Source organism: Carassius gibelio, chromosome B12 (assembly GCF_023724105.1).
Source record: "Carassius gibelio isolate Cgi1373 ecotype wild population from Czech Republic chromosome B12, carGib1.2-hapl.c, whole genome shotgun sequence".
NCBI lineage: Eukaryota > Metazoa > Chordata > Actinopteri > Cypriniformes > Cyprinidae > Carassius > Carassius gibelio.
The window spans coordinates 7,395,213-7,422,695 of NC_068407.1; the positions used below are offsets into that span (position 1 = coordinate 7,395,213).

Genomic DNA, 27,483 nt, shown 5'->3' on the forward strand with positions numbered 1-27,483 from the left:
AAAAATTCAATTATACCACATAATGCCAAATTTACATTGCAGAGGCAGCATTGAAGTGTTTCTGTAGTGACATTTAGGTGTCTGATTCCACTCATAGGTGGCATAAATGCATTTACACAAAAATGACAATTGTATACAACTGAGGTGGGTCAAAGCAGGCATAATCTGACTTTTATTCTGCATTACATCTTTATACAGAATTATGAGCAGCCACAGAGCAGCATTAATTCAGCTATGTAAATAAGCATTGAGAAAACTTATTCGGCATGAAGCATCTCACGATGCAATGCGCTTTAACTTGCGTTACTAATTTCAAATGAATAACAAATAATATCAGCTTTTTAATGTTTCTTAATTCATTATTTGAGAAAAAAAAAATCAGTTCATAATGCAACATGATATTATTTTTAAAATGTGGAATAATCCCAACCGATTCAAATTACAGGAAGTATGTGGCGTTTACTGAACAGCATTTATTAAGTAGCAAAACAGATGTTTTATTGCCATTTAAACCTGGATATTTGCGGCCTTATTGACACAAAGAGAACTATTTTGTGCAAACTGCAAAAATATTCCTTGTGTGTAACTTTACAAACCTTAACAGCTTTTATTCAGTCGCAAAAACACTCGCTTCTAATCTAATATTCAATTTAGCAATTTGAGCTGCTATCATAAGTCGTGACATAGATAAGCTTATATATTCTACCAAGGCTCCCACATGTTTTGACCAATGAATATCCTCCAATTTTCCTGTAGTTCAAGGCTGCGTTCCTCTCCACATTTAGACATGCAAACTTTCCTAAGAACTTCCCTCGGGAGAATACCTTCTGGAATTTTGAAGTGCGTTTAAATTTTTTTAAGTGGACGAGAGAAATTAATATGGACAGACCCTCGACCCCTCAATTTTGAGGGATCAAGTCTGCTTTATATGCACCCATCAGGCCACTCCAAAGACCACAATGCTACACAATTTATAACAGTCTAAGCATTCCTATATACATATAGAATGCTGCAGCAAACAAATTTGTACGGGAAAAATGTAAACAATAAACCAACTCCACAGCGGATTCTAAGTGATCAAATTCAGCACATTGCAAGGATTCCGCCAGAAGTGGGCACTCATGCAACATAATCAATGACGTACATCCGAGTAAATGAGGCAGAGGGAAGTTTGGGACTGTGCAAGGCATTAAAAAAAACTAAACAAACTGGAACGCAGCCTAAGAGTACTGGAAAAGATTTCTTTTTTTTTTTTTTTTGTTTTTTTTTGAGCTGAGCATAACTAAATCGATATGCAATGAAGAGAATTTCCACAACTTCCCAAGCCCTGGAGCTCGCAGCCTTGGAATACCTGGATCCTTTCAAATGTTTCCGTGATCGTGGGAACACCCTGTATCCTTTTTTTAATCAAAGTCTCCCAGTAGCCTACGCAAAGTGTAAATGCCTTCCAACTACATTCTTGCACAGTAAAAACAGGTCAATCGCTGACACACAAAGGAGTTTTCTTTAACAACTTGTCAAAACAAGCATGGCGTTAAGGCCGGGACAATGCAAAACACATCACAAACAAAGTTGGAAATGATAAATCAGCAGAAGAGGCTTCTAATGAGCAGATGATAAAAATGGAATGAAGATTAGGTCAATTGTAGTTTCGGGACATTACAACGTATCCTTAACTTTCCCTGCTCCCAGGCTCTTGATATATTCCACAACATACACAATATTCCAGAGGTTATGAAGGCAACACGCCTTTCTGGTTATATTGTGCTTTGAGACAGATTTGTGGCATAAATACAGTTTTAATTCACATACTAAACATATTGCACACATGCACACACGCTCACAGTACAGATGACTCGCTGCCAAGGATCTTAACTCCAGAATAAAATATAGAAGTAACTGAGGAGGGAATTAAAGTGCTTGGCAGCAAGAGAACCTCCTCCAAATATTACAAACATATCTTGTAAGGGTCAGCAGAGAAGAAGCATTCAAGCTCATGTTTCCCCCACGTGATCCTCAAGGCCTGCTAAAACCATTACATGTTTCTACTGTTTGCTGCATTACACAATATTATAGTTGTAACTATCATTCATGGACATCCAATTGCACCCAAGTGTCGTGACTAAGTTAATAAACATGACCTAAACTACATGATTCGAACATTAAAGGCTCAAATTTCTCAGTAAATACTCGCTGCATGGTTTTCAAAAATGAGTCACATTTTCAATTATGTCATTCACTTATTATCAAAAGATGCTCCACACAATCGCCTTTATCATTCTAATCTCTTTTTCTGTACATGCTCAGTATTGTCTATTACATGTCTATTACATGACAGTAATAGTGGTTAAAAAGAAAGTCAAATGCCCTTTTTTAAATGTCATCCCAGTGATGTGTTTGCTAAATCTGAAACTGACCTCATGTATTGATCGGGAGTTAAAAACGGCATATAAACCAAGGGCTTTCACTGGCAGAACGGGTACGGTTTTGTGTGAATGGAAGCTTTTAGTAAAAGAAAGGGCTGAGAGAATGCTAGAGTATTGAGTAGTGTGGAAGTGGAAGGTTTACAGTGAAAGGAAGACGAACTTAAGTCTAGTATGAAGGCACTTCCAGGTAAAGCTTTACTTAGTGTAGCACCTTTGACAGTCATGATTAGCCAGTAAAAAGCCCTTGAGTGGGGTGGAAAGCCGCGCAGCCGTGAAGATGGTCCTTATGTCTTACAGCAGACTGAAACCCAGAATGTACTGCAGGAGTTTGTTCCTGTTGGCCTGAGGTAAGAAAGTGCTGCTCAGCTCCAGACGGCACACACCACCCTCTCGTCTCTCTTTAAGCACCTGGGAAACACATAAAACATGCTTCTGTCAGTACTTGCACAGAAAGTTCTTCAGAAAGAAAAAAAAAGGAGAGGAAAGAGTAGTATGTGCACATTCAATTAATGTTTTTGTGCATTTACACCAATGGGTTAGGTTTTCAAAAATGTCTTTCAGTTTCACAGTTTCATTTTCACTTATTAAAAATAGAAAATGAGTATAAAAAGGAAAGTGCATTGCATTGCAATTTCTGCAGTCATATGAACAGATTTAAATTTCAAGTTGTTATTCACTGAAAATAAGTGACGACTGCATTGATGGTGCAATAAATGGAGGATGAGAAACACGTGCATTGTCACATCTGAACACGACTTTTGAATTCATGCCCACTTGTAGGCGTTCTTATTAAAGTTTAGACCTTTAGGTGCAAATGTCAAGAGTTCTCTCTCACCCCCAACTCTTTAAATGTTCTCACTGTATTCTTTACAAGGTGGTGTGTAGCACTTTCTCCTAAGGAAAAAAAAAAAGCACATAATCAGTGTCATCTATATCAATACATTCATATATACAGAACTTTAAAATAACTGTGAATACTGGACAAGAATGAGTAATGGCAAAATGGATAAAAATAACAATCATAAAAATAACGGTGACACTAAGAGGAAAGAACAGTTGAGGGGAATACTTTGTTTTGGGTTTTGGTTATGGTGGGAGAGGTAAAAAAAGCTTTAACAGAGAAATGGAAAGTGCCAGTGGCTTACCATATGAAGCCACTCCTCGTTCTGTTCTTGTCAGAAGGTACTTGAAAAGCTTATGCGTATATTCTCGTTCTGACATGGGCGACCCCAGGCTGTGTACAAAGATAGCTGCGCCACTGTAGGCCTCCATCACCGGAGTGAGAATCCTCTGCAGAAAAGTATAAAATTCCTGGTGCTCAGCTGATGGGCTCACCTAAAATAAAATAAAATAAAAGCACATTAGGATTTAATAACATGTAATGGCAATATTTCTACTGGGACGTTTGATGTAGGGGGTTTAAAAATAGTGGGGAAACTCTGCATCGGTTTTGTAGTGGGCTGCTGGAACATCATTCTACAAAGGAACGGTTTTTTCATGCTTTTGTAGATTGATAAGTTTTAGACCTTCAGGTAACGGTCTCTTTGTTCATCTCCAAAGTCACTGTCTTCGTCTTCTTCATCGCTTCGCCAAGCAAGAGCCTCTGGAAACTTCTTGGGCCAAGGCTCCTCAGAAGGGCTCAACTCCTCCTGGTCCTCCTGAAAACAAGAAAGAATTTTCAATAAAATATTTTTCTAAAATAATTAGTATTGATTATTATGGTTAATTAATGACTGACCTATAAACAATAAAACATTAGGTACAATAATTTTTTTAATGTGTAGTGCATATTTCAATAAAGCAAAGCTGGTGTGTACAGTAGAGGGGTGAACCATCAAAGGTTTCACGATTCGAATCATGATCATCATGTCAATGATTCGATTACACAACGCATCATGGTTTTTTTATTTTTAAAACAATTTATTTTGTGCATTTTTAGTAAATTATACAAGCAGGCTACTATGGAAGTAAAATAATGACATATGTCTTTGAAACAAAAAGGATGCTGAATAGCACTAACTGAAAAAATATTTCACACACCTTTTCATAATTAAAAAAAATCAATAATTCATATTCACATTCCAGAATTCACTTCCAAAATATTCAACCGTTTTAAAAATGCGATGTATAATATTCGACAGGCAGATTTCTCCTCAATCAATTAATACTGTGATATAAGACCTCAGATCTCAGAATACACTTCATTTTTGATTATGCAAACTATATAGACAGTTTAGCAGATGTAAAATATGAATGAACGCTCAAGGTTTCACGCGGTTTCCCTCAGAAATCTGTTAAAGACATTTACTTCCCTATGTATGGACACTACACAAATATTTTTAAAGAAAAATTACAATACTTAAAAAACTTGATTCAAAATGTTATATGTTACTAGTATGTTACCAGTGACCAGACTGACTGGCTACAGTTTAGATTTTGCCAATATCTGCCTCACTGTAAATACAGTATATAATAATTCATAAGAAATTACTGTAATTCACATAATTCTTTTTTAATTTTAACCATTTTTTTCCCCCCAAAGGTTGTAGTACTTTCCAGGTTACTAGATTGACATACTATAGGTACATTTCTGCTAATACCTCCCTTGCTGTACATAAAGTACATCAATATTTTATAATACAACCCTTGGAAAATGAAAAATCCCTTTTAGGGTCTTACAGTTTTTTTTTTTTTTTTTTTATAATTGTGAATGGCACATACACTACACAATTTACAATCATTATAAAACTAACAACGTACTACAACCTGTGAAACATGAAAAAATCCCTTTGGGTAAATAGTTTTTTTTTTTTTTTTTTAAGAAATGTATGTACTGTACGTAATGTAAGGGAGATATTAGCTAAATCTAACCTGTAGTAAGTCAGTCTTGTATCTAGCAATGTACTGCAACTGTTGGAACATGAAAAACCCTTTCCAGGGATATGTAAATAATTCTATACTTTACCTACATTAAGGGAGGTATTGGCAAAATCTCACCTGTAGATTTAGAATTTGACAGTTTTAATTAAAACACATTGGACCTTTTAACCAAGTCAGTGGAATTGTCAGACGGTCCCTTGGGTGCGGTAGCACGTCAAATCATTTCTTCAGTTTAAATTTTCAGAATTAATATACCTAAATTGATTTTAACTCATTTTTTTATGTTAATATAAAGTGGTTGCATATTGTTAAAACTAATCATGGTATTGATATCTCTGTGGGACTGTTGCCTTCATAGATCAGTGGTAATGGAAATCAATTGTAAAGAAAATGCAGCGCGTTGCATTCTTTTGACCTCATTTGCTTGCCTGTATATAGATTGCATAATCAAACATAGTGTATTCTGAGATCTGAGGTCTTACATCACAGTATTAATTGATCGAGGAACGTTATTCGTCATTGGGGAATCCTGGAGTGTGACGTGAGGGGATCCCCAGTATTACAGCACAGCGTCTCAAAACCATGACACAAAGTTACAAAAACTAAACAACCGAGAGCAATATATGACTTCCTTAGATGTAATGTTAGTTCTGTACTTCAGGGTTGGGTAAAACACCATTGTAATCTCCTTTGTGGTAGAGAATGCTGCTTACTTGTAGGCTACAGGTAACAGCAAAGATGTTGAAATAAACATACACAATCAGCTCTTCCACATGCCCCAATAATCAAAACTTCTACTTAGCGCCTGCTCCATTTCTGCAGATCAGTTTTTGTAACTGTCTTACTTAATCCACCTGTTGCTTTGGTCTTAATCAACAGCCGCTTGCACCACCTGCTGGTGAGCGACTGAAAGATGGAGATCATGCATCGGTGCTCTACTGCTATTCCTGCAGCTCCCGGATGTGAAAGGGCAAATTATCTGCTGAATTTTAACCACCGAATTTGTGGAAGCAAATTAGGAAAGTGAAATAAAATGGACCGAAATTTGCATTTTTAAACTGCCTGAATATTTTGGAAATGAATTCTGGAATGTGAATATGAATTATTGATCTTTTAATTATGAAAAGGTGTGTGAAATATTTTGAATTGAAAGATTCACAGTTTAAATGAACAACTATGTTAAATTTCAGGACCTAAAAATGCAAGCCCTGGAAATACAAGGCATTAAAATGCAAGTACTGTTAATGCGATGCATGATTTTTTCAGTTAGTGTTATTCAGCATGCTTTTTTATTTCAAAGACATATGTCATTATTTTACTTCCATAGGCTACTTTTTTAAATAATTACAAATTTATAATAAAAAAATACAACTGTTAAGACAAGCAAATACGTGTTTTCTTTTTCCCCTCAGCATTTTTTTTTTGTTTGATTATGACTGATTGCATCATAGACAGTGGCATCTTTAAAAGGTGTTTTCTTTAAAATGATGTCAGAAGGCTATAATCGATGTAGAATCATCCACGCCCGCATCAAATTATTTAACACTCCTACTCTACTCTACAGTACTCACTCTCATTCAGAAAGTCAGTAATGAATTGGCAATAATTAGATCATATGTTCTCCAGGAATTTACCTAAAACCCAATCATGTTAACCGCAAAAGTCTCAAATGAGAAATAAGTTAAATAAGAGCGGACACAGCTTACCTCAGCAACAATGAGCACACCGTACTCGATTAACCTGGTGATAGCATCATGGAAGACTTGGTACAGCGTCTGACAAGGCTATAGAGAATAAAGTCAACAAAAAACACTCAAATTAATTTCTTTTACACAGTTTTTGTTAAATTACATTAATAGGAAATAAATAAATAAATAAATATTTATTTATTCATTTATTTATCTATGGTTGTTGGTTTGTTAACTATTAGGACTCTAAATATTTTTTATGTAGTGACATTATTTTCAGAACAATTAACAAAACAATCATTCAGGTATTACTTTAATCAGCATATTTTTAACATTTGCCCTTTTGCCTATGATATTTATTTTACGGATTAACAAAATATTAATATTATTATCCACACACTTTAATAAAGAAGACCAACAATAACGTAAAATAACATGAATAACAAACTATGCTTTAAAAAAAAAAAAAAAACAGTGACTAATAGACTCTTGAGCCTCAGACTGGACTCAGAAGTCCGACAGAAGTGCAACAGCACACACAAAGAAAGAAACATGAACAAACATACTGCGGTAGAAAAAAAATGAATATTCTATATAATATATGCAACATCACACCACCAGGAGTTGAGCCCTGTGTGGTCTGTTGCACATCTAGTTTTGATTTCTCCGCGAATCAGTCAGGCAGCACGAGCCTCATCTGACGAGACCTTGATTCTATCAAAACATTAGTCACGGTTTACACTGAAAGTAATAAAATAAGAATCATTCTCAACAAAGTTTCGGTGCTGTTATTGTATTTAATATTGTTCATTAAAATTTTGATCAGGTTAACTTGTCTGGTCGGGCAAGTAAAATTCACTTACACTTGCCCCTCCACAAAATCCACTTGTCCCGGGCAAGCAGACAAGCGTTAATGTATCATTTTATATATTTATATATATATATATATTTATATTTATATATATATATATATATATATATATATATATATATATATATATATATATATATAAGAAAATGAAAGTAAAATGCGATTAGCTATGTGATAAATATTCACTTCAAGAGATCAAACTGTTCTCAATCAGCTTAGTCATGTTGTTCTAAAATATGCATTGGAGTAATTCCTGTGCAGACATATGAAAAGCCTTTCAGGGAAATTGCAAATACTTGTGCTGATATTGTAAACCTGATAAGATGGCAGGCGGACATGAATGTGAGACACTGACTGTTTTAGTCTACATTGTTTTAATGTGGATTTAATACTTTGCATCATTTTGAAGTGAACTTGAGACGTGTCTGATTATGACGAAAGGATTATTATATCTGATTCGCATTCCTTGGTGAGCGTATGTTGACTGTAATACAGGTATGAATACACGTTTTGATGCTTATTCATGCAACGTTTATGCTTGAATTATAAATTTTGTCATTTGTATGTGTTAACTCAGTTTTCACGGTGCAGCGGGGTGTTGTAAGTCACTTCAGTAAAGATGCTGTTTGAATACATCGCATTGTCGTGTTGAATTTAAGGGAAACTTGCTCAGCAGTCGAGGCTTTCAAATCCAAGGGATTGCTACAATTGTCATTTTAAATGTTACTCTATGTTGTCAAATGTTGCATGTCAGCAAGTTTTGCTTGATATTATAATAATCCACTAGATGGTGGTGCTGCTTATGGGACAGTGGTGTGGGGGCGTACCAGCGCTACTGCCACCTCATTGGACAGAAAGTGGGAGAGGCCTGCAGCTCTGCGGATCAGTCTCTCCTGGCTGAGCAGCGTGGATGAAGAATTCTGCTCACTCACTGAAGCTGCAGATTGCTCTTTCAACAGGGCCAGCGAGCTGCAAGCTAGCACACATACATATGCATAGAGTTACAGAATCTCATTCTAATATAGTTTAAATTACATTACTAAGTGCAATTTTTGACAAGAAACATGTAATCATTAACAGTAATCAATCTCTGTCAAAAAATGTATGCATCCAATGTGTGTGTGTGTGTGTGTATGTGTATGGGGGGGGGTATTAGGGTTGGGCGATATCCAAGTAGACAAGATTAAGCGGTAGACAAGTGATTTTAAACTGTTGAAATGCAATCAGCAGCAAACAGAACTCATTTCGTTATATAGGCGCATATATATATTTTTATCTTATTGCTTATTAGTTTCTTATTCTTATTTAGTCTTTGACTGTTTACTTGTCTTCAGTGAGCTAGATTTATTTTTATCTTTTTTAAGGTGACAGGTGACAAGAAATATTAAATTTCTATGGTATCAAAAATGTGAAATCATAAATGCAAAATCAACAATACTGTGAGTTATATCGTTACCGTGAAATAAAATTACTCATATAGTGACATAAGATTTTGGTCATATAGCCCACCTCAACTTGAATGTCTATGTGTGTGTGTTTTAAGGTCACAATACCAAAACCTCAATAGCTAAGACCAATATCAGTGAAAATATTAGACAGAATTAAACTGACATTTCAAATACAAACATGCATGTATAAAGTAGTTATAAAGATATTTAAATTATGACTTGTGGGATCTTAGATCTTATACCTATAATGGCATCAGCAATGAAGACGTGGAAAAGGCCGTTGCTGTAGAAATTGAGCTCAAAGAGTGCAGGTACAGTGTAGTTAGGGGCTATGATGAACTCCGTGTTCCTGTTGGTGCTGGTGACATTCACACAGTTTCCCAGAAGGCTGAGCGCATGCATGACCACGTCCTCGGAGTTCCCAGAAAAACCCAGGTCGAAGTCCCGGGACAAGATCTCTTCTTTCATATTGAAGAAATCCTCCACCAGTTTAGACAGCAGTACACCCTGTCCCATCGCAAACATGTGTTAGGAAGATTATAAACCAATAAATGAACCAATGAAAGAAGGGCTGCCATGATGTGTCCTGCATAAGAAGTGAGGACGGTTCTTACCTGTCTGTGCCGATACAGGAGGAGACAGGCTACGATATGAGTGGACATGATTGCAGATGACTTGCTGGCGGCTACAGGAAACACAGAAGGCAGTAATCAGACTGACAGACCATGGAAGTGGTTTAACTGAGCCAAAGCTGCAAGTGATGCCAAAAAATCTGACCCTCATGGATGAAGTTGCCATTTTTCAATGTCAAAATACAGTCTTAATATGTAGAGACACACATAAACAACCATTTGGGAGAGGACCTTAGACAGAATTATAAACCTGTGGCTCAAAGACTGGTTAAATTATAACACCCTTATATTCTCTGATGAAGGGAAATGACAGGACACTATTTAAATTCATAACTGCCTGTGCTGTATGAAGGAAAAAGGTGACTTTGGAGCAGAAACCCGGGTTCATGGCAGTGTCTATATTAAACATTTAAAAGCAAGCTGCAATTCCACCTCAGACTGCCGATCCTCTCACCTCCTGTCCTCATAAATCAGCACAAACAGGCCATTCAAACAATTAGAAAAGAGACTGGAACATATCTGACCCAAAAAACAAGATAACTTTAAAACAATTAGTCCATTACTCAGTTTTTTATTTTGTATGTCAGCGATTCTGTAGGCCATGATATATAAGCAAGTTGTCCAGGCAGATGATAAATGAGCAGTCATTTTTCATTATACAACTGCTGACCACATATAAACAGCGATTTTCCCCTATCCAACACCCCCAGGGCTTCATAAATTCCCCAGTGCCTAAGAAAGTATTCATGTATCATGGCCGTTTAAGTGCCCTTACTGAAGAGAACGTGCTTGGCCAGGTTAGCGATGACCTGCCTCCTCCAGGGCTCATCTGACAGGTCTCTAGAATTCAGATGATCCTCATTTCCTCCATTAAAAACAGCCTGATCAGGTCTGCAAAGAAAAAACATCATTGAACATAATCCCATTAGCTGCATACATCTTTCTACATACCAATGAACAGCAGTCCACATGATTATGTTGGTTGCTGGCAGTCTAAAGGCCGTACTGTGCAGCGATGATGGTGGGGAGAAGGATCTGCTCCAGCGTGAGAGACGCCTGGAGATGGCGACTGCGCTGTGAGTCCAGGTACTCCTAAAGCAATGGATAAGAAAAAGCCAGACATTAGGGGAGAGATCCACTATGTGTTCAGTCAATCTAAAAACAGATGAGCACCTCTGACCTTCAGAGAGAAGGGCTGTGTGAAATCCACACGCACACAGCCGTAATTCTTCCGGAGCATCCTAAACACACCACAGGCTATTCCCCAAAGACTCTCATTCTTCTTAGGTTTGCCCTGAAGTGAGGAGAACAGCGGGAACATTAACCAAAGCCTGATGATAGAATTTGAATAGAATAATAAAAATAAAAAAAACTTTGTAACACTTTAGTATAGAGATCAATTCTCACTATTAACTAGATGTTTATTAGCATGCCTATTATTAAACATTGGCTGTTTATTAGTTCTTATAAAGCCGTATACTGCATAACCATATTCTACATCTCTAACCCTACCCAATACCTTAACTTACCAACTACATAACTAACTATTAATAAGCAACAAATTAGAAGGTTATAGAGGCAATAGTTATTAGTTAATAGTTTGTTAATAGAGAGAATTGGAACTCAAAATAAAATGTGACCAAGAATATTTGGCAGTGAACACAAATATAACCGTTTTTAGAAAAAAGGTGCATAGAATGAACATCGGCTTATGAAAAGAGTTGCACAAAAAAAAAAGAAAAAGCACAATTATATCAGTTATATTGGGATATTCAGTTGTCATCACCAATTTGTATTACTATATTAGTAACAATAAAAACAATAATGGCTATCATTAATATTATGTAAAAAATGCAACATAATAATAAAAAAAAAACCTGTGCGTGTTCCATAAAATATATATTTTTTTTAAATCTCTGAGATTTTATTTTTTTCTAAAAAAAGAGACAAATTGCACTAAAATAAAAATACCATAATCTATAATGGAACATATAATGGTTATATAAAAAAAAAAAAAAAAAAAAAAAAAACCTTCAACTAATCTTTTTTATATATATATATATATATAACACACACACATACACATATACATTTTGTGTCTGTTTTTGATGAACTATGAGTGCCAATATGAGTGAACTTAACGACTTTCTGTTGGATGTCACCACATACCAGCTGCTCACTGTTGTAGTTTCCCTCTATAATGCGGTCATAAGAGATGCCTACAGGCACGATCAGAACATCAGGGATGCTGTTGGCACAGAGTGCGTCAACTACGATTGAAAGCATGCCGGCATGTGCTGGAGATGGCTTCCCACTGCGAGAGCGTGTGCCCTCTAAATACACCTCCAAAAACTGCTGCTGCCGCAACAACTCTTCCGTGTACTGAAATTGAGAGGAAAACAGAAGAATAACCCACAACGAATATTACAATTCTTAAGATCCATCTCCCTCCCTTTGTAAATTCCCTGTAATTAAAGCAGCCCATTGTGGTAATGTGTGCTCAACAGGAGACAGCATGAATAATGCAGGAGAAATCCATCAGCTTCCTGTGACAGCCACCTCAAATCACAAGCCTCTCTACAGTCGCTGCAATGACAATCAATATGTCATTTTAACTTAAGCACTAAAGCAGATCTGTCGCTCACAAGATAATATCCTAACCAAGGGCTGCCCATCAAAAAGATTTTTCTGGTCGACTAGTAGACGTTCCTTTTAAGTGATTAGTCAACTAAAGGCACGTTTATATATAAAAAAAACATATAATTAAATGAGCCTTTAATTGCCTTTAGACTATCAGCACTCAATCGTACACATAAAGAACACTAGCAAAAATAATGCTTATGAATGTGTCAGAAAAAAGCAAATAATAAGCTTAATAATAAATCCATTCATAAGTGTCTTCTGTATTTTCTGCAGTGGACGTGCACCGTTTAACAGCTTACATAATCTAAAAGTATTTGTTTTCCATTTGAATTAGTTCTTTTAAAAATAGACATTTTCTATAGATATATTTTTCATATCTGTGAGGCTTACAGTTATTTATTTTTTTAGGATGTGCTCCATTCACAGGGACTTAAAGGCAGAAAGTGCCCACTTGCTTTTATTATTTTACAAAAGCACAAAGTTTTGTTATGCTTGTTGTGAGTGCACACAAATAAAAAGTATACATTTTACAGATTTGAAAGCTGTATTACTCTTATCTCTATGAGTAGAAGTTGTGGAATTCAAAAGTGTTCATCTTCCACACTCTGTTGCTACTTAGAAGTTTCAGATGATAATCCACATTTGAGGATAATGATCGTAATGAAAGTTTGCGTTTCCTGACCAATGTACTTTTATTACCACTAGGGGTGTAACAGTACGTGTATTCGTACCTTTCTGTACGGTGCACGTGTGTACCGAATGACTGAATGTAATATTTTGTTTGCGGAACATAGCTACATTTTTGTGTTTCCAAACGAACACATTAAGTGGCGGAAGTCTCCGCGTTCAGTGCAAATTCCGCCCTGCAGCTGATTCTAAGGCCGGTGACACACGAGCTGCGTGGGCTCTAGCGTGGCGTTTCTGCTGCGTGTCAGTTGCGTAACACCTGCTTCGCGTTTTTTGTGTCTTTACACACCAGAATCATGCCTGGCGCGCTGCTGCTGCTGTAGGTGACATAGAGGGAGACCGCTGACAGACCAGGATCTTGTCTTCACGACAACAATATCTCTACTTCATGTCGAGCATAAATATAAAGCCTACTGATAAAGGACACCGTCAATAGTATTGACTGCAAAATAGACTATGTTTAACAGGTGCAATATGCCAGTGTGTCACCGGCCTAAGGTTTTCAAAAGGCATCACGCGAGTGTGAACATCATTACAACTAGGAAAAAAACGATTGTAATTCAAACGCAGCTCCCGTCGGCATTTAAACAGACCTTTGCTCTTAATTCCGATCGGTCCAACGCAATAATGAAATCTGAGCAGGTCTAAAAACTGAAACTGTTGATGCTGCACTTTACACTTTGGAAAGGTTTTTATATATATATATATATATATATATATATATATATATATATATATATATATATATATATATATATATATATGTATATATATGTATATATATATATGTATATATATGTATATATATATATATATATATGTATATATATATATATATATATATATATATGTATATATATATATATATATATATATGTATATATATATATATATATGAGCAGACCTACAAGCTGGGATTGGTAATGCTGCACTGTAATCAGTTATTTATTTATATTTTTCATTATATTTTATTATATGATATTGTTTTGAGACAGATTATTTTATTTAGTGGAGAACTTTGCAGAAGTATTTTATTTATTATTCTTTTTTTATTTTATATATATTTTATTAAAAAGTATATTTAAAAAAATTTAAACAAATTGTTAAAAAAAGTTTATAGTAACAACCTGCAATTTAATGTTTGCATTTCTTTACCTTACTGTACCGAAAATGAACTGAACCGTGACTTTAAAACCGAGGTATGTAACGAACCGTGATTTCTGTGTACCGTTACACCCCTAATTATCACACAGACCAGCTGTTAGCAATCTGTCCTTCACATACTGCATGACTTTGCCACTTCCTGTGGAATCTTTTTTTCAGCAATTAAGTGAAATTTTGATCGACTAAGGTCTTCTGTTCAACTACTAAGGGGCCGCCCTAACCTTTCCCACACACAGCTACTACATGCAGTTTACGTTTGCAAAGTAACCAAACTAAAACTCCAAGCAATTTTCTCTGAAATAAAGAGCAAGTTTTGAACAGTAATGTATGCGCACTTATGGTAATAGCAGAGGAGGATTTGCAGAGGAAGGTTTTTTCCCTTCGGTAATTTCCTTGCCATGTTTTCACCGTGGGCTGATGATTTGAAACGTAACACCACTATACAAACACACTGATATGAAATCTCTGTAAACTTACTGCATGTAACAGTGTTCTGTATAACACATCCTTCTTCCCGTCTGAAGTCTCATCCAGTTTACGACGAATGAAAAATCCTCCAAGTTTCCGTATCAGTGTGCTGAGGAAGTACAATGTATAAATACCTGTGTTATATTCATTTATCAGTTTGCCTATACTATGTATATCTTTAGATCTTATATCTTTGTATCTTATATCTTATATCTTATATATATATAGTTTGGAAACATTACTATTTTTTATGTTTTTTTTTTTTAAGTTTCTTCTGCTCATCAAACCTGCATTTATTTGATCAAAAATACAGAAAAAAATGTAATATTGTGATATATTATTACAATTTAAAATCTATTTTTTAAATGCATTATACTTTAAATTATCATTTATTTCTGTGATGCAAAGCTGAATTTTTAGGATCATTATCACATGATCCTTTAGAAACAGTTCTGCTGCTTAATATTTTTTCAGAACATGTGATACTTTTTTAGGATACTCTGATGAATAAAAAGTAAAAAAAAAAAAAAAAAAAAAGAAGCTATGTTTTTAAATATATTTTGTAATACCAATATACACTACTGGTCAGTCATTTGGGGTCAGTAATTTTTTTTCTTTCTTTTTTTAAAATAAAATCAATACATTTATTCAGCAAGGATGTGTTAAATTGATAAAAAGTGATAGTAAAGAAAATATATTATTAGAATATATATTATTATAATTTTTTTTAAATAAATGCAGTTATTTTTAACCTTTTATTCATCAAATATATTAGACAGAACTGTTTCCAATACTCATAACAAATCAGAATATTAGAATGATTTCTAAATGATCATGTGATGGACTGGATGTTACATGTGACACTGAAGGCTGGAGTAATGATGCTGAAAATTCAGCTTTGCATCACAGGAATCAATTATTTTTTTAACCTGTTAACGGTCACTCACGTTTTTGAAGATAGACTTGAATGTGCATGATACAAACCTAAATTTTTATAATTCATGACTGAAAACATTTTGTAACATGATTTTGATGTGCCATTTACATGGTAATGCAATGTCTGATTTTAAAATGGGTTTTAAAGGATGAATTTTGAGATTTTATGTTTTCAAGTGATATATAACTTCTGATGATTTCTAAAATGTGATAAAGAAAAAGGCAACAAGGAAGTCTTTTTTTTAAACAAAGGTCAAAGCTCCTTTTGTAATGTAGATTTCTGAGGGTGAACTCATAAACTGATCTTTTACTTTTCCTACATAATTTTTAACAAAAAATATTGGTATAATATATATTTGGGAGTCTTAGACCTTTCCAACGATATATAGTTTGTCAAGATTAGATTAAATTTGATTTTAATATAGTATAGTCAACGTAGGCGTCCCGTATACGGGACGGAGTGACATTTAACAGGTTAAAGTATATTCAAACAGAAAACTATTATTTTAAGTTGTAATAATATTTCACAATATTAGTTTTTTTCTGTATTTTTGATCAAATAAATGCAGGCTTGATGAACAGAAGAAACTTCTTTCAAACACATTAAAAATAGTAATGTGTCCAAACTTTTAGTCCGTACAGTGTGTGTGTGTGTGTGTGTGTGTGTGTGTGTATGTATATATATATATATATATATATATATATATATTTATGGTAAGATCATCATGACTTTGTACCTTAAGATGGGGATGCTAAGGTTGTTGCCAGCTGCGATGTGAGGGGCTTTGATGTTGTGACAGAACAGAATGAAGGTGATGAGCAGGTAGTCTATGTGGGACTTGTGAACAGGAAGGAAGACCAGGGGAACATTGTACTGGAAGACACACAATAAAATGTTTGTTATAATTCAAGATAACTGTATATATCTACACCTGTTATTTTCCACCCATTATATAACATTAAATATACCTAAAAAAAAAGTGGTGGATAGACATTGCTTGTTATTTAACTATTTATCTTCTTGTAATAAGTGAGTTTGACAACTGATGGTCTGATCTATGGCTGTTTTGGGAGTAGCTACAGTATGTGTGGTAGTGCAGATGAGAAGAAATGCCCAAATTGGGTTGGATGTAGATGTCTGACCTCAGTTGCAGCTTTCTTCACCATCTCCAGCTGACCTTTATGGATCTGAATGCTCCAGAAGAATCCATTAAACAATTTCAACAACACCCATCCTGTTAATCTGATAGAGACCAAGAGAAAGAGAAGATTTAGGATTTGTTTCTAATATATAATATACAAATCTGTATTAAGGGCACCCATTATGCAAAATCCACTTTTACATGGTGTTTGGATAAATGTGTGTTGTCAGTGTGTGAACACAACCACCCTACCATGATAAAATACACAGACAGCTAATATTTATATCCCCTTTAAACCAAGTCATTCTCACTAGGCCTGCCGTTGTGATTCTCACGCAGTGTGGGGTCACATTAAATTCATGCATTTAGCAGACACTTTTATCCAAAGCGACTTACAGTGCATTCAGGCTAACAATTCCCTGGGAATCGAACCCACAACCTTTTGCACTGCTAACGCAATGCACATTGCATAGGGCAGGGCCACAGAGACTGACTGACAGCCCTGGATTGCTAAAGTTTAGTTTCCGTCATCAGCGGTTGTGCGCTGTTTCTTTGCATTTAGATTCTTCAGTTGTAGTTGTCCTTTTAAAAATAGTAGCTTTTCATTACATAAAAACTGTACCTGATGAAGGCAGGTGAGATGTTGGCAACCATATCCTGCAGGAATCCTCTAGCCTTCCGTCTAACTTTACTGACAGCTCTGGAATCCACTCCAGACTCTGCATCTGCGCTAGCACCCTCGGACGCGACCTCCACAATAGCACTTTCCAGCCTACAGCAACAACACTCACAGTCAATCCAGATGCTGTGATGCATTCCTGCAGCCTAAAAACTGATTTTTACATTGCACTTGTTCCTTGCTTTTAAACACGTGGTACCTGCTGTTGTTAAGCACATTCTCCACCACATTGCGAGCAAACATGTCTTTACGGACATCTCTCTCCAGGACAAACAGCACATAACTCAGTCTCCGTGCAAGCCAACCTCGGTGCCTGCAATATACAAAATAAAAGACAGCCAAGTATGGAACGTGTTAGAGAAGTATTAATGTATAGTATGTATAGTATATTTAACTCAGAATATTTCAACAAAAAATTAAGAATTCTGTCATTATTTACCAACTCATTCTCATGTTGCTCCTTCTACAGAACATGAAATTAGATAAAATCATGAAAAACCTTAATAAATTGTTTCTGGATCAGACTGATTTCATTGACTCAATTATTTTTTCAACAGTTCTTTTTTTTTTGTCCAATTTTTGGAGCCATTTGGTATAAGTCTTCATGCTGATAGGCAATATCAAATTATTCCTGCTGAATTACGTACGGTCCACTTCCTCCCCTGAGTGGCAGTAACAGCTCAGACCACCTTTGGTCCTTGACATGTGATCTAGGTACATAATATCCCCTGACAAACAGTGTTAATAATTTATTTCCTGACTTTCCACTCCTCATAGGAACCTACAACCTTCTATTTGACATTTAAATGTAAACACACGGCGGGTCATTTGGTGGGGAAACTACATCTGCCCAACTATGGTATTAATGGCGTATCGCAAACTAAACTAGGTTAATGAATTATACTATACAGCAAGAAACTAAGCAATGTGAGCATTCTTATGATAAATAATGAGTCATGTATTCATAGGTGTCAGGTCTATAGTCACAAGAGGTTGAGGTTTACCTTGTGTGCGTTTCATTGATGTAAATCACATTACGGAGCCCTAGTGAAGGGATGCTGGGATTGAACAGCCTCTCCTGGAACACATAACTGTAGTAACTACAAATGTTTCCTACACATGTGCATTCGTTCAATATGCCAAAGCTTCAACAAACTAACCTGACTCAGGGGTGTGCATGAGTGACAGCATCTTCCAACAAACGGTCGCTTCCTGTTTAGCAGACCCTCCTTCCACGTGGTGGTCACAGAACGAAGGACAGACGGGCTGGAGCTTCTGTCCTACATGACAAATACAATCTGTATTGTACAAAAGATCACTGCAACCTAACCTTCCAAAAACGTTCCATTTGTTGACATTAGTTATGTATTCGTTATCATGAACTAACAACTTTTTTACAACTTTAATTGTAAAAATAATATTAACTTACATAAATAAAAGTTGTAAAATATTGTCTTTCAATTGCTTTTCTTTTTCAGTTGACATTTCTGGTACTTCTACGGTTATGACAAATCTGCTTGTTTTTTTTGTTTTGTTTAGTTTTTTACTTTATTATTATTTAACAGGGTGGTAATGCATTGAAAAATTGAATCAAATATTTTATATAATGAAAGTAATAATAATCTAATTTTAGAATTCCAGTTATTTAAAAAAAATTGTTTTTTTTATTATTCCCTCATTTATTCAGGTTTTCCAAGAATGTGGGAAATAAATAAAAATTACAGTCGTTGAAGTAAGTAAACAAATACATAGGAGGAAAAAAGAGCGAATGGCCGTTTTTCAAATGAAATCTTTTTTTTTTTTTTTTTTTTTTTTTTGAGTGGTTCCTTACTGGCCCAAGTCAAAATAACCTACACCACTTAAATCTCAATAACATTTTAATCCTTGGCATGTTTCAAATCCCTCCTTTACTGTACGTCTATGGGATTTTGGATTGTTTTTATTGTCAGTGAGGTTATAAACGCAGGTAAGATCATAAAATCTCCTTAACAGGCCTCATTATTTGAGGTATCATTCAAGTCTGCAGCACAAACAGCACAGAACAAGATTTAATACTTAAGGTTAAGTGTTTGTTAGAATCTTTTTAGCATAAGCAACAACAGTGATGCTTTCTTGGGTATGCCCTAGTTTCTCCATACTCACCTGGTCCTCACAGGGATGCTTCAGACAATCACTTCCTGCGTCAGGATTATTGGCCAGGAGAATGTTATCTGGACCCCCCAGAACCATGTGGACATCCATCACCTCTCTTCAAAGCACACATCAACAACAAAACTGTGGGAAGGAAAGAAAAACAGAGAATAAGCAGAGGTCCATTGCTGCCCTCTGTGATGTAGCTCAAAGCAGGACAAGCTCTGGTTACAGCTTTTTTCACAATAGATCACCGCAGCCAGAAAAATATTCCACAGAAAGCTAGAATGTGAAACCATTGTGCCTTCTATTCGACACGGCACCTCCAGCTCAGCTGCAGATGAATACCAGGAATGTCAGACGATGCGTCTCAGCCAATCACAGCAAACAAATAAGGTTGGCCAAACCTGCTGCGGTGGTTTCAGGTGAGCTGATCATCCCGACAAATATTTCAAGAAGAAAGCCAACAAAACGAGCAGAGCTTGTTCAAAGATCAGCGCATAATGACTCAGTCTACGATCCTGAAAGAAAACCATCAGGCTTGACAACAGCTCAAAACACACGAGACACCGTCAGCTAACCTCACAGTTGCCAAAACCGAGCACACGTGTGAAGTAAGAAGACACGGTTGCTCTTCTTACCTCTGCATCTCTATCATAATGTCCTGGGTGACCTGCGGCTACATAATCTCTTGTTTTTATCTGCTGATTTGCTGACCCGTGAATGAGAGTGTCTACTCTCTGGTGTCATGTTAAAGGCACCGCTACGGTCGGCCTCCCGCCTGCGGAAAACCGAAATAAAAATCGGCTGATGAAGCACACAATATATTGCAGCTGTTCAGGTCAGAGGTAAACTGGAAGGGTGGTAGTCACAGCAAAACCAAACGGTGTTGTGCTCCAGCAAAGCAGTATATTTATGGAAGATGAGCTGTGGAAAAAAAGCTTGTGCCAAATCAAGGGTGCAGAATGTACCCTTTGAAAACCACATGAGAGATCTGCACATGCATAAGAAAGATATTTGAAACTTACATATGTCTGTCTTCTGACTAACAATTGGTTGTGGCTAGGGATGTCAACGATTAATCGATGATCGATTAATTGTCGATAAGAGATGCAATCGATTAAGGCTATTGATGGTCGGTTAACCGATTCAATGTTGGGCTGCGTGCGGCTCATGCGCACTCAACACGTGCGAGCGGCTGTGAGTGACGGTGACGATATATAAAAGCATCATCATTCATTCACAATGTACAAATTAAGCTTTTAATGTGATTTAAACTTTAAAGTACATTAAAATAGAAACAACATAAAAGTTCTTCAACATTAAATGCAATAGAAATGTAGTTACTAATCATTTCATCAGATAACTGTTTTATATCGTGCGCTTTGCAGGGCTGCGGGACACAGTGACAGGACAGGTAGTCTATTCATTCCTACAACTTGTTAATTCATTCCTACGAATTATTAATGTGGCAATTGTCCATGTTTCATTAATTTTGTTCCCTAAATAACCCATGATTTAAGTGAAATAAGGGAACAAATTAATAAATCGAACGAATTCTTAATTCATGAAATCTTTAATTTCCCTTCCCATGTTTACCACAGTAAGAGATGCGAAAACAGTTATTAAAAGCGAAAGATAATAAAATAAACCTGGGAAATTAGAGGGTTAGACTATGAAGATTTAGGAAAAGAAACGATGCCTAAATATACTGAATTTGTGGAAATTCGTGACCAACCGGCAAACCAGAACAAAGCCGCGTAAATGAAGACTATGGGGTCCAAAAGCATGGTCGCGATCTAACATTTTCCAGTTAACCTATTATTCCTCTAATAAACAAAGCTTTTATACCACACTTGTCATAATCAGATCTTATCATTTCTAAATAAATAATTGCTGGATTCAAAACTGCGATTAATAGGCGCTGTGACCGACACATTCCTGGAGCATTCAGTTTAAATAGACCGTAGTATACCGGTCCACTCTGCTGTTATGCCAAGGACGTTTTTGCTCATATGAAGAGGATCATCTTTTCCGTCTATATGCGAATGCGTGTTAAGTACAAGCCTAGTTTACATTATAAAAAATAGTTTAACATTCAAATACATTGCGAATATGGAAACATTTCGATTTGTGCCGAATGAGACATGAGCAATAACCTCCAAATAAATCTAGCCAAAGCCGCGCTCGCTCATCCTCGTCTGCACGCATGCACTGTCACGATCTAATGCGCTGTATGCCGGATTTTTAAAAATCTGGGACAGATTTCTAGGACCGAATCCAGCAGGATCAAATTAATGTGAGCAACTGTGTTTTGGTGCAGCAGCGCCGATGTAGTTCACTTAATGTGCAGCGCAGTCACACGCGCTCCACATTTCGGATAATTTTATACAATAATGTCAGTTGAAAACATTGCAATTGTGCTTTAAAATACAACAACGAGCACCACAAAACCATTTAAAGATGCGCGTTCAGCGTTCTCCGTGCGGGATTGGAAACTGTCAACAAAGTAAAATGACATCAAAAGTATGGCGCGCTCTCTTCATTTTATCAAATGATCATAATCGCATCTATTCATTTTATAATCCTGCTACTAGCATCATTTTATTCAGACTAAAACCTCTTTAATTCAAGTGAGAAAGCGTTTTGTGTGTGTGTGTGTGGCTTTTGCACATCCTGTCATACCGCTGACTGTGTGCCTGCAATAGATGCATTTTGCAGTATTATGGTTAACGATTAATCGATTAATTGATCGTTAATTTAAACGATGATCGATCATGGAAATAATCGAAATTTGACATCCCTAGTTGTGGCATAAAAGCACAAGGCGAGATGGAGGAACTTCATAAATTATCAATAAATTAGACATGATGTTTAAAGGCTCTGCCTTTCATTTCCTCTTGTGGTCTAACACAGTTTACAGTTGTCTATTATTATGGTCTATTCTTATTTCCTCTGTGACTGCACTTCTTCAAAACACTCCATCAGCAGCACACAAGGGCATTACAGAAAGCGCAGTGGGACAGTTTAGACCATTTCTAGAACACACTGAGGCCACATTCTTGAATTTTTTAATGCGTCATGGATAGAAAAAATGTTTTTGATTATTGCTTTATTGCAATAGGTCAAAATGTCAATGGCTACAATAGAAATTATATGCATGCTCTACTTCATTATGTGTATATGCAGATCTTAATTTGGCATCTAACAGAACATGCATCTAGATTTTCACATTCACAGATTCAACAATCATTTAACTCTTTAAAATTACAAGTGTTTGTTACATTAATTTTAAGTGAGCATTAGATGACAGCAAAGTAATCCAAGTGTAAAAATAGCACGCACAGTTGATTATCTAATAGACTGTTAAAAAGAACACTAATAAACTTTTAGAAAATTGTAATATCAGCCTGTAACTATGTATGTTTGGGCATAACCATGCCTTAAATATCCCCCCCCCCCCCAAAAAAAAAGTGGTTACCAACTGCTTGAAAACTCATTGTTTAATATTCCAATCATAATCTACTTTAATCACTTTTGCCTATAGTTCTTGGTTGACAGTAATGTAATTAAGATGACTCAATCACATGCTCTCATTAGAGTGGAAGTGGGTCAGCAGAAGAGTGGGTCTTTGAATGAATGACTGGAGCAAACCAAGCTGGCAGGAGGGAGGGAGGAAAAGACGGGCTCACAAATGGATAACAATCCCAAGCAAGACGCAGAGCACATGCTGAACGAGCCTGGGGAGAAAGAGAAAGAGAGAGGTGTACGGCAATCCACAATGCAGCTGCTAAACGAGAGTTCATTGAACTCGGGAAGCCCTGCCTGCATTGCCTGATGTGGTCTACACCAATAGGCGACCAGAACAAAACACTGATGAGAAAGGAGAAAAGACGACAATGTTTTCTGAGAAAGCGTGGCTGGAGGTCAAAGCCCACAGAGAGGAGACCTGCTCACAGAGACAAAGTGAAAAATTGCCCTGTGAAACTTTTTAAAAGTTGCTGAATGGGCCCTGTCTGAAAATAATGCTGTATGATCTACATTTTTAAAGCAATCCTTCACTACTTTAAAATGTCAATGTTCCTATAAATCATATTTGCCAAATAAGGTTACCTACTGTACCATACTAGAGCTTTGCATCTTACTGTTTTTATTGTGGATTCGAGCATTTTTCCTTACAGTTGGTTATGGAGTAAAAAAACAGGCATCTTCACTTTCAACACACACACACACACACACTCCATGTCAACGGTGCCGTAAGCCAGAGTAGCTGCCACTAGCTTTTAAACATAATCGAATCTGATGAGTAAATCCAGCAGCAATGCAGGGCAGTGGGTTAATCTGTCTCGCAATCTGTTCATCTGAACTATAAAACAAGAAGAAAAAAAAGACCAAGTATGTGCACACACACAAAGGCAATGACGAGCCACGATAAACGCGAACTTGATGAGGCAGGTTTGTGCAGACTAAATGAGATGTCCATCATTCGTCACCAGAGAAAAGTTTGAAGTTTTCACCAGAAGATCCAATTATGACATTCTGATTGAACATAAGGTCAACACATTTTTAACTGGCAACAAGATCTATAACATGCATTTAGAAAATCGATAGGATATTTTTTTTCATTTCATGCTTTAAGTGTCACACTTAAATTAAACAAATTAATTTAATTAATAAAAAAATAGAATCCAAAATAACATTATTAGTCTAAGTTTCAATAGTATAAGCTTCATAATGTTTAGTTAATGTGCATTCATTTAAAGTAGTATACATACCAAATTTGCTATTTAAATGTTATTTAGCATTTATAGGTTGTATAGATTTTTTTCTTTCCATGAGAGTGACTAGAAAAAGTACATTTCAACTTGGGATGGGATGTTTTCCGCAAATATCACATTCGAATATTTGAGCACAAAAAAAAAAACAAATATTCGAATATTCGTTTTTTGTGCTCAAATATTCGGTTGCGGAGAATGGTTATTTTAATTAAGTTTATGAGACAGACGTTATTTTTCAGCAACATTTATTGTTTCCGTCATTTTGAACAAGCTTACACACAATAAGCTTGAACATTACACATCGTGTTTTGTAGCTGAAAACATTTAACAATGCGTGCAAACAAACAAAAGTACAGATTAAAAGCAAAAAAAAAAAAAAGTGAACAAAGAAAATACGCAAAGCAGCCTGCAGCAATTAAGCTATTGTAGAACGCAGCCTACACTTAACTTTGAAACTTTTAAACTGTCAGCAAATCTTTTTGCTTCTTTTTCTATTGTTTTACATGTTCTTGTTAAGAAATACGGGGTAAAGTCAGCTTAACAATAAGGCCGGCTGTGGAGAAAACACGCTCTGACGGCACGGACGTTGGCGGGACTCACAAATAAGGGTGTGCTAAGCGAATAAGTTTTGTGAAGCGCTTCGTGTTTTCGTTTCACCACTGAATGGGATCCTCATCTGATGGAATACATGGCTCCAGCAAGAACTGTTCCCACTCGTCTCGGCTGGACTCTCTGTAATCATCGCTGAAGAACTGGCTCAGCATTTTTCAGATGAGCGGGCATTGCATCCTCTTCATCGTTGGTGACAGCAGCTGCATCCGCACCACTCGCATCAAGGAAAAAGTTCTGATAATGTTCAAAAAAAAAAATTCTTACTTCTCTTATGTTTTCATCGATAAAACTGAGATGTTTGTGCCAAGGGTCTGAGGCAGACGCGAGAAGAGGAGTTTTCACTGCATTTTCCAAGTTAGCTGTTTAGTTTATTCGTTGCTTGAGGGATGCCGCAAAAATGTTCTTGAATTCCGTCACTTTCTGTGACTCTCCACGGCATATTTGAAGTACTGTAGAAGACCGCAGTTCTTAGGGCCCGTTCACATATTGCGTCTTTTGCGCGCTCAAGTTCATTATTTCCAATGTAGGCGCGCGGTATGCTCGCTCATAATGGAAGCGACCTGGTTGTGATGCGCACGCGGTGCGATGCGCCGGTTCAGCTTCATCCTTTCCCATAACAACGTTGAAAGCTCAGCCAAGATGAAGGAACAGCTGATCATAGCTGTATATGGATTGCCATTTTGAAATAAATTTAGTAGCAGAGCTACTGCAAAGCGATTTTTAGAGCTGCAAATCCATTTATCCTTTGCTGAAATTTCCGCGTCTTAATGGAGAGAGCGCGTCATTGTTGCTTAGAAACGGCAGACGCCTCAGGGGTGCAACTGCCCGAGCGCGTTTTTTAGGCGGGATATGTGAACGGCCCCTAATTCATTCATTCATTATTTTTTTGCTTGCATACATCTTCAAATATGCCATGGAGAATCACAGAAAGTGACCAAATTAGGTTTTATTGTTTCATTTATTTATATTTTTTAAAGAAATTTGAATATAATTTTTATTTATCGAATAATTAGAGCAGAACGAATGTTCGACTATCCGTGCACACCCCTAATTTCAAAAGAATGCACTATGGAGAAGGGCTATTAATACTATTATTAATACTATTAAAACTTTTAATAGTTTTATCAAGCATGTACAAATCATCAAATAAAACTGGTAAGACCAAACGTCAAAGGTACTGTGTCAATATACAATATGTGTGCCCCCTTTTAAAGATCCAAGGACAAATGTCAAACTGTTGTGACATCAGTTTCATTAACCTAAGTGAAAGCTTCTGGATCTGTTAGGCTCTATTACCATTAAGGCACAGATTTTACTGTTGAGTTCATTTTTCAGATTACATTAATATAAGTTTTTAAAGTATACATTATGTATATTTAATTTTGATGTCTATTTAATGTTAACTACAGGAAAAAATACAGGGTGGTAGTAAATGGCAAAACCTATGAAAAATTAATAGATAAAACAGCTCACATTCTTGTCTGTCTGACCTCCTAAAGGTCGATCATCGGCCATCTTCTGAAGGTTAAGCACCTTTCACGGAACATTTGTTAAAAAATACTTAAGATGTTGAGAGTTGCAGGCCTTACGTTGTACCGTATTCGCGCCTTGAACGCAGTTTCTGAATGCACGCTTCTCCGCGGATGTCCTTTCTCTCGCTACTGTAGCTGCATGCTAGTCTGACTGACTGAGTCTTTGTCAACTCAACCACGTTGAGCTCGAGCAAACTGCCAAGAACAGTTTTATCTCTTGAGCCGCACGCAGAGTCAGGACGTTTCGCCCTGAAAGTACTGCATTGGCAAACAGTTTAGAGAAACGTTTGTTTTAATTAAACACGGGGTTAACGTTAAACAGTTAACGTTACTTAAGGTTTTATTTGAAATTAGTTTAAGACCGATAACAACACTGACTGTAAGCGATCAACCCCCCCAAAATCATACATTTTAATTTAGATTTAAAGTCATATGGTTTCGCCGGTTGGCTGCTTTGGGCTCATTGAGCTGCCCCTTTCTCCTATGCTAGCTTGCTAACCAAAGCATGCGCCCACCTTCACCGTGCATCAAAACGAAACGGAATCCTGGGATAAAACGTGGTATACAACGTGGAAATTTTTACCTCAATAAAATGCCTTTGTTGCGCCATCACTGATGAAATTGACGTCTTTTGCGTAACGATACTGGAAACCAGCACTCGTCCTTGAAACTGCCCACTACACAACCAGCTCAGCACTTGAGGGGAAAGATGTATGACAGCTGAGCTGCCCAACGCTGTCACGGCAGTGCTGTAACTCTGTGTAGAG

The 27,483-nt window shown here is 36.4% G+C and overlaps 1 protein-coding gene across 4 annotated transcripts; it reads right to left on the minus strand.

The window, feature by feature from the left end:
- Positions 1-144: 144 nt before the first annotated feature.
- LOC127969067 (glycerol-3-phosphate acyltransferase 1, mitochondrial) lies at positions 145-27,483 on the minus strand. Of its 4 annotated transcripts, none has more exons than XM_052570681.1 (22): positions 27,300-27,472; positions 19,807-19,938; positions 18,825-18,944; positions 18,669-18,742; positions 18,104-18,127; positions 17,864-17,977; positions 17,608-17,757; positions 16,987-17,086; positions 16,581-16,717; positions 14,917-15,016; positions 12,115-12,327; positions 11,126-11,239; positions 10,952-11,037; positions 10,721-10,836; positions 9,928-9,998; positions 9,556-9,820; positions 8,693-8,841; positions 7,013-7,090; positions 3,953-4,084; positions 3,572-3,761; positions 3,262-3,320; positions 145-2,834 (listed from the first exon to the last, which is right to left on the minus strand). In XM_052570681.1, the coding sequence occupies exons 2-22, from the start codon at positions 19,903-19,905 to the stop codon at positions 2,718-2,720; spliced, it is 2,508 nt and encodes an 835-aa protein (XP_052426641.1). In that variant the 5' UTR covers positions 19,906-19,938; positions 27,300-27,472; the 3' UTR covers positions 145-2,717. The 4 variants fall into 4 exon arrangements, with proteins under 4 accessions (XP_052426641.1, XP_052426642.1, XP_052426643.1 ...); XM_052570682.1 differs by lacking the exon at positions 27,300-27,472 and adding an exon at positions 26,774-26,930; XM_052570683.1 differs by lacking the exon at positions 27,300-27,472 and adding an exon at positions 26,658-26,777.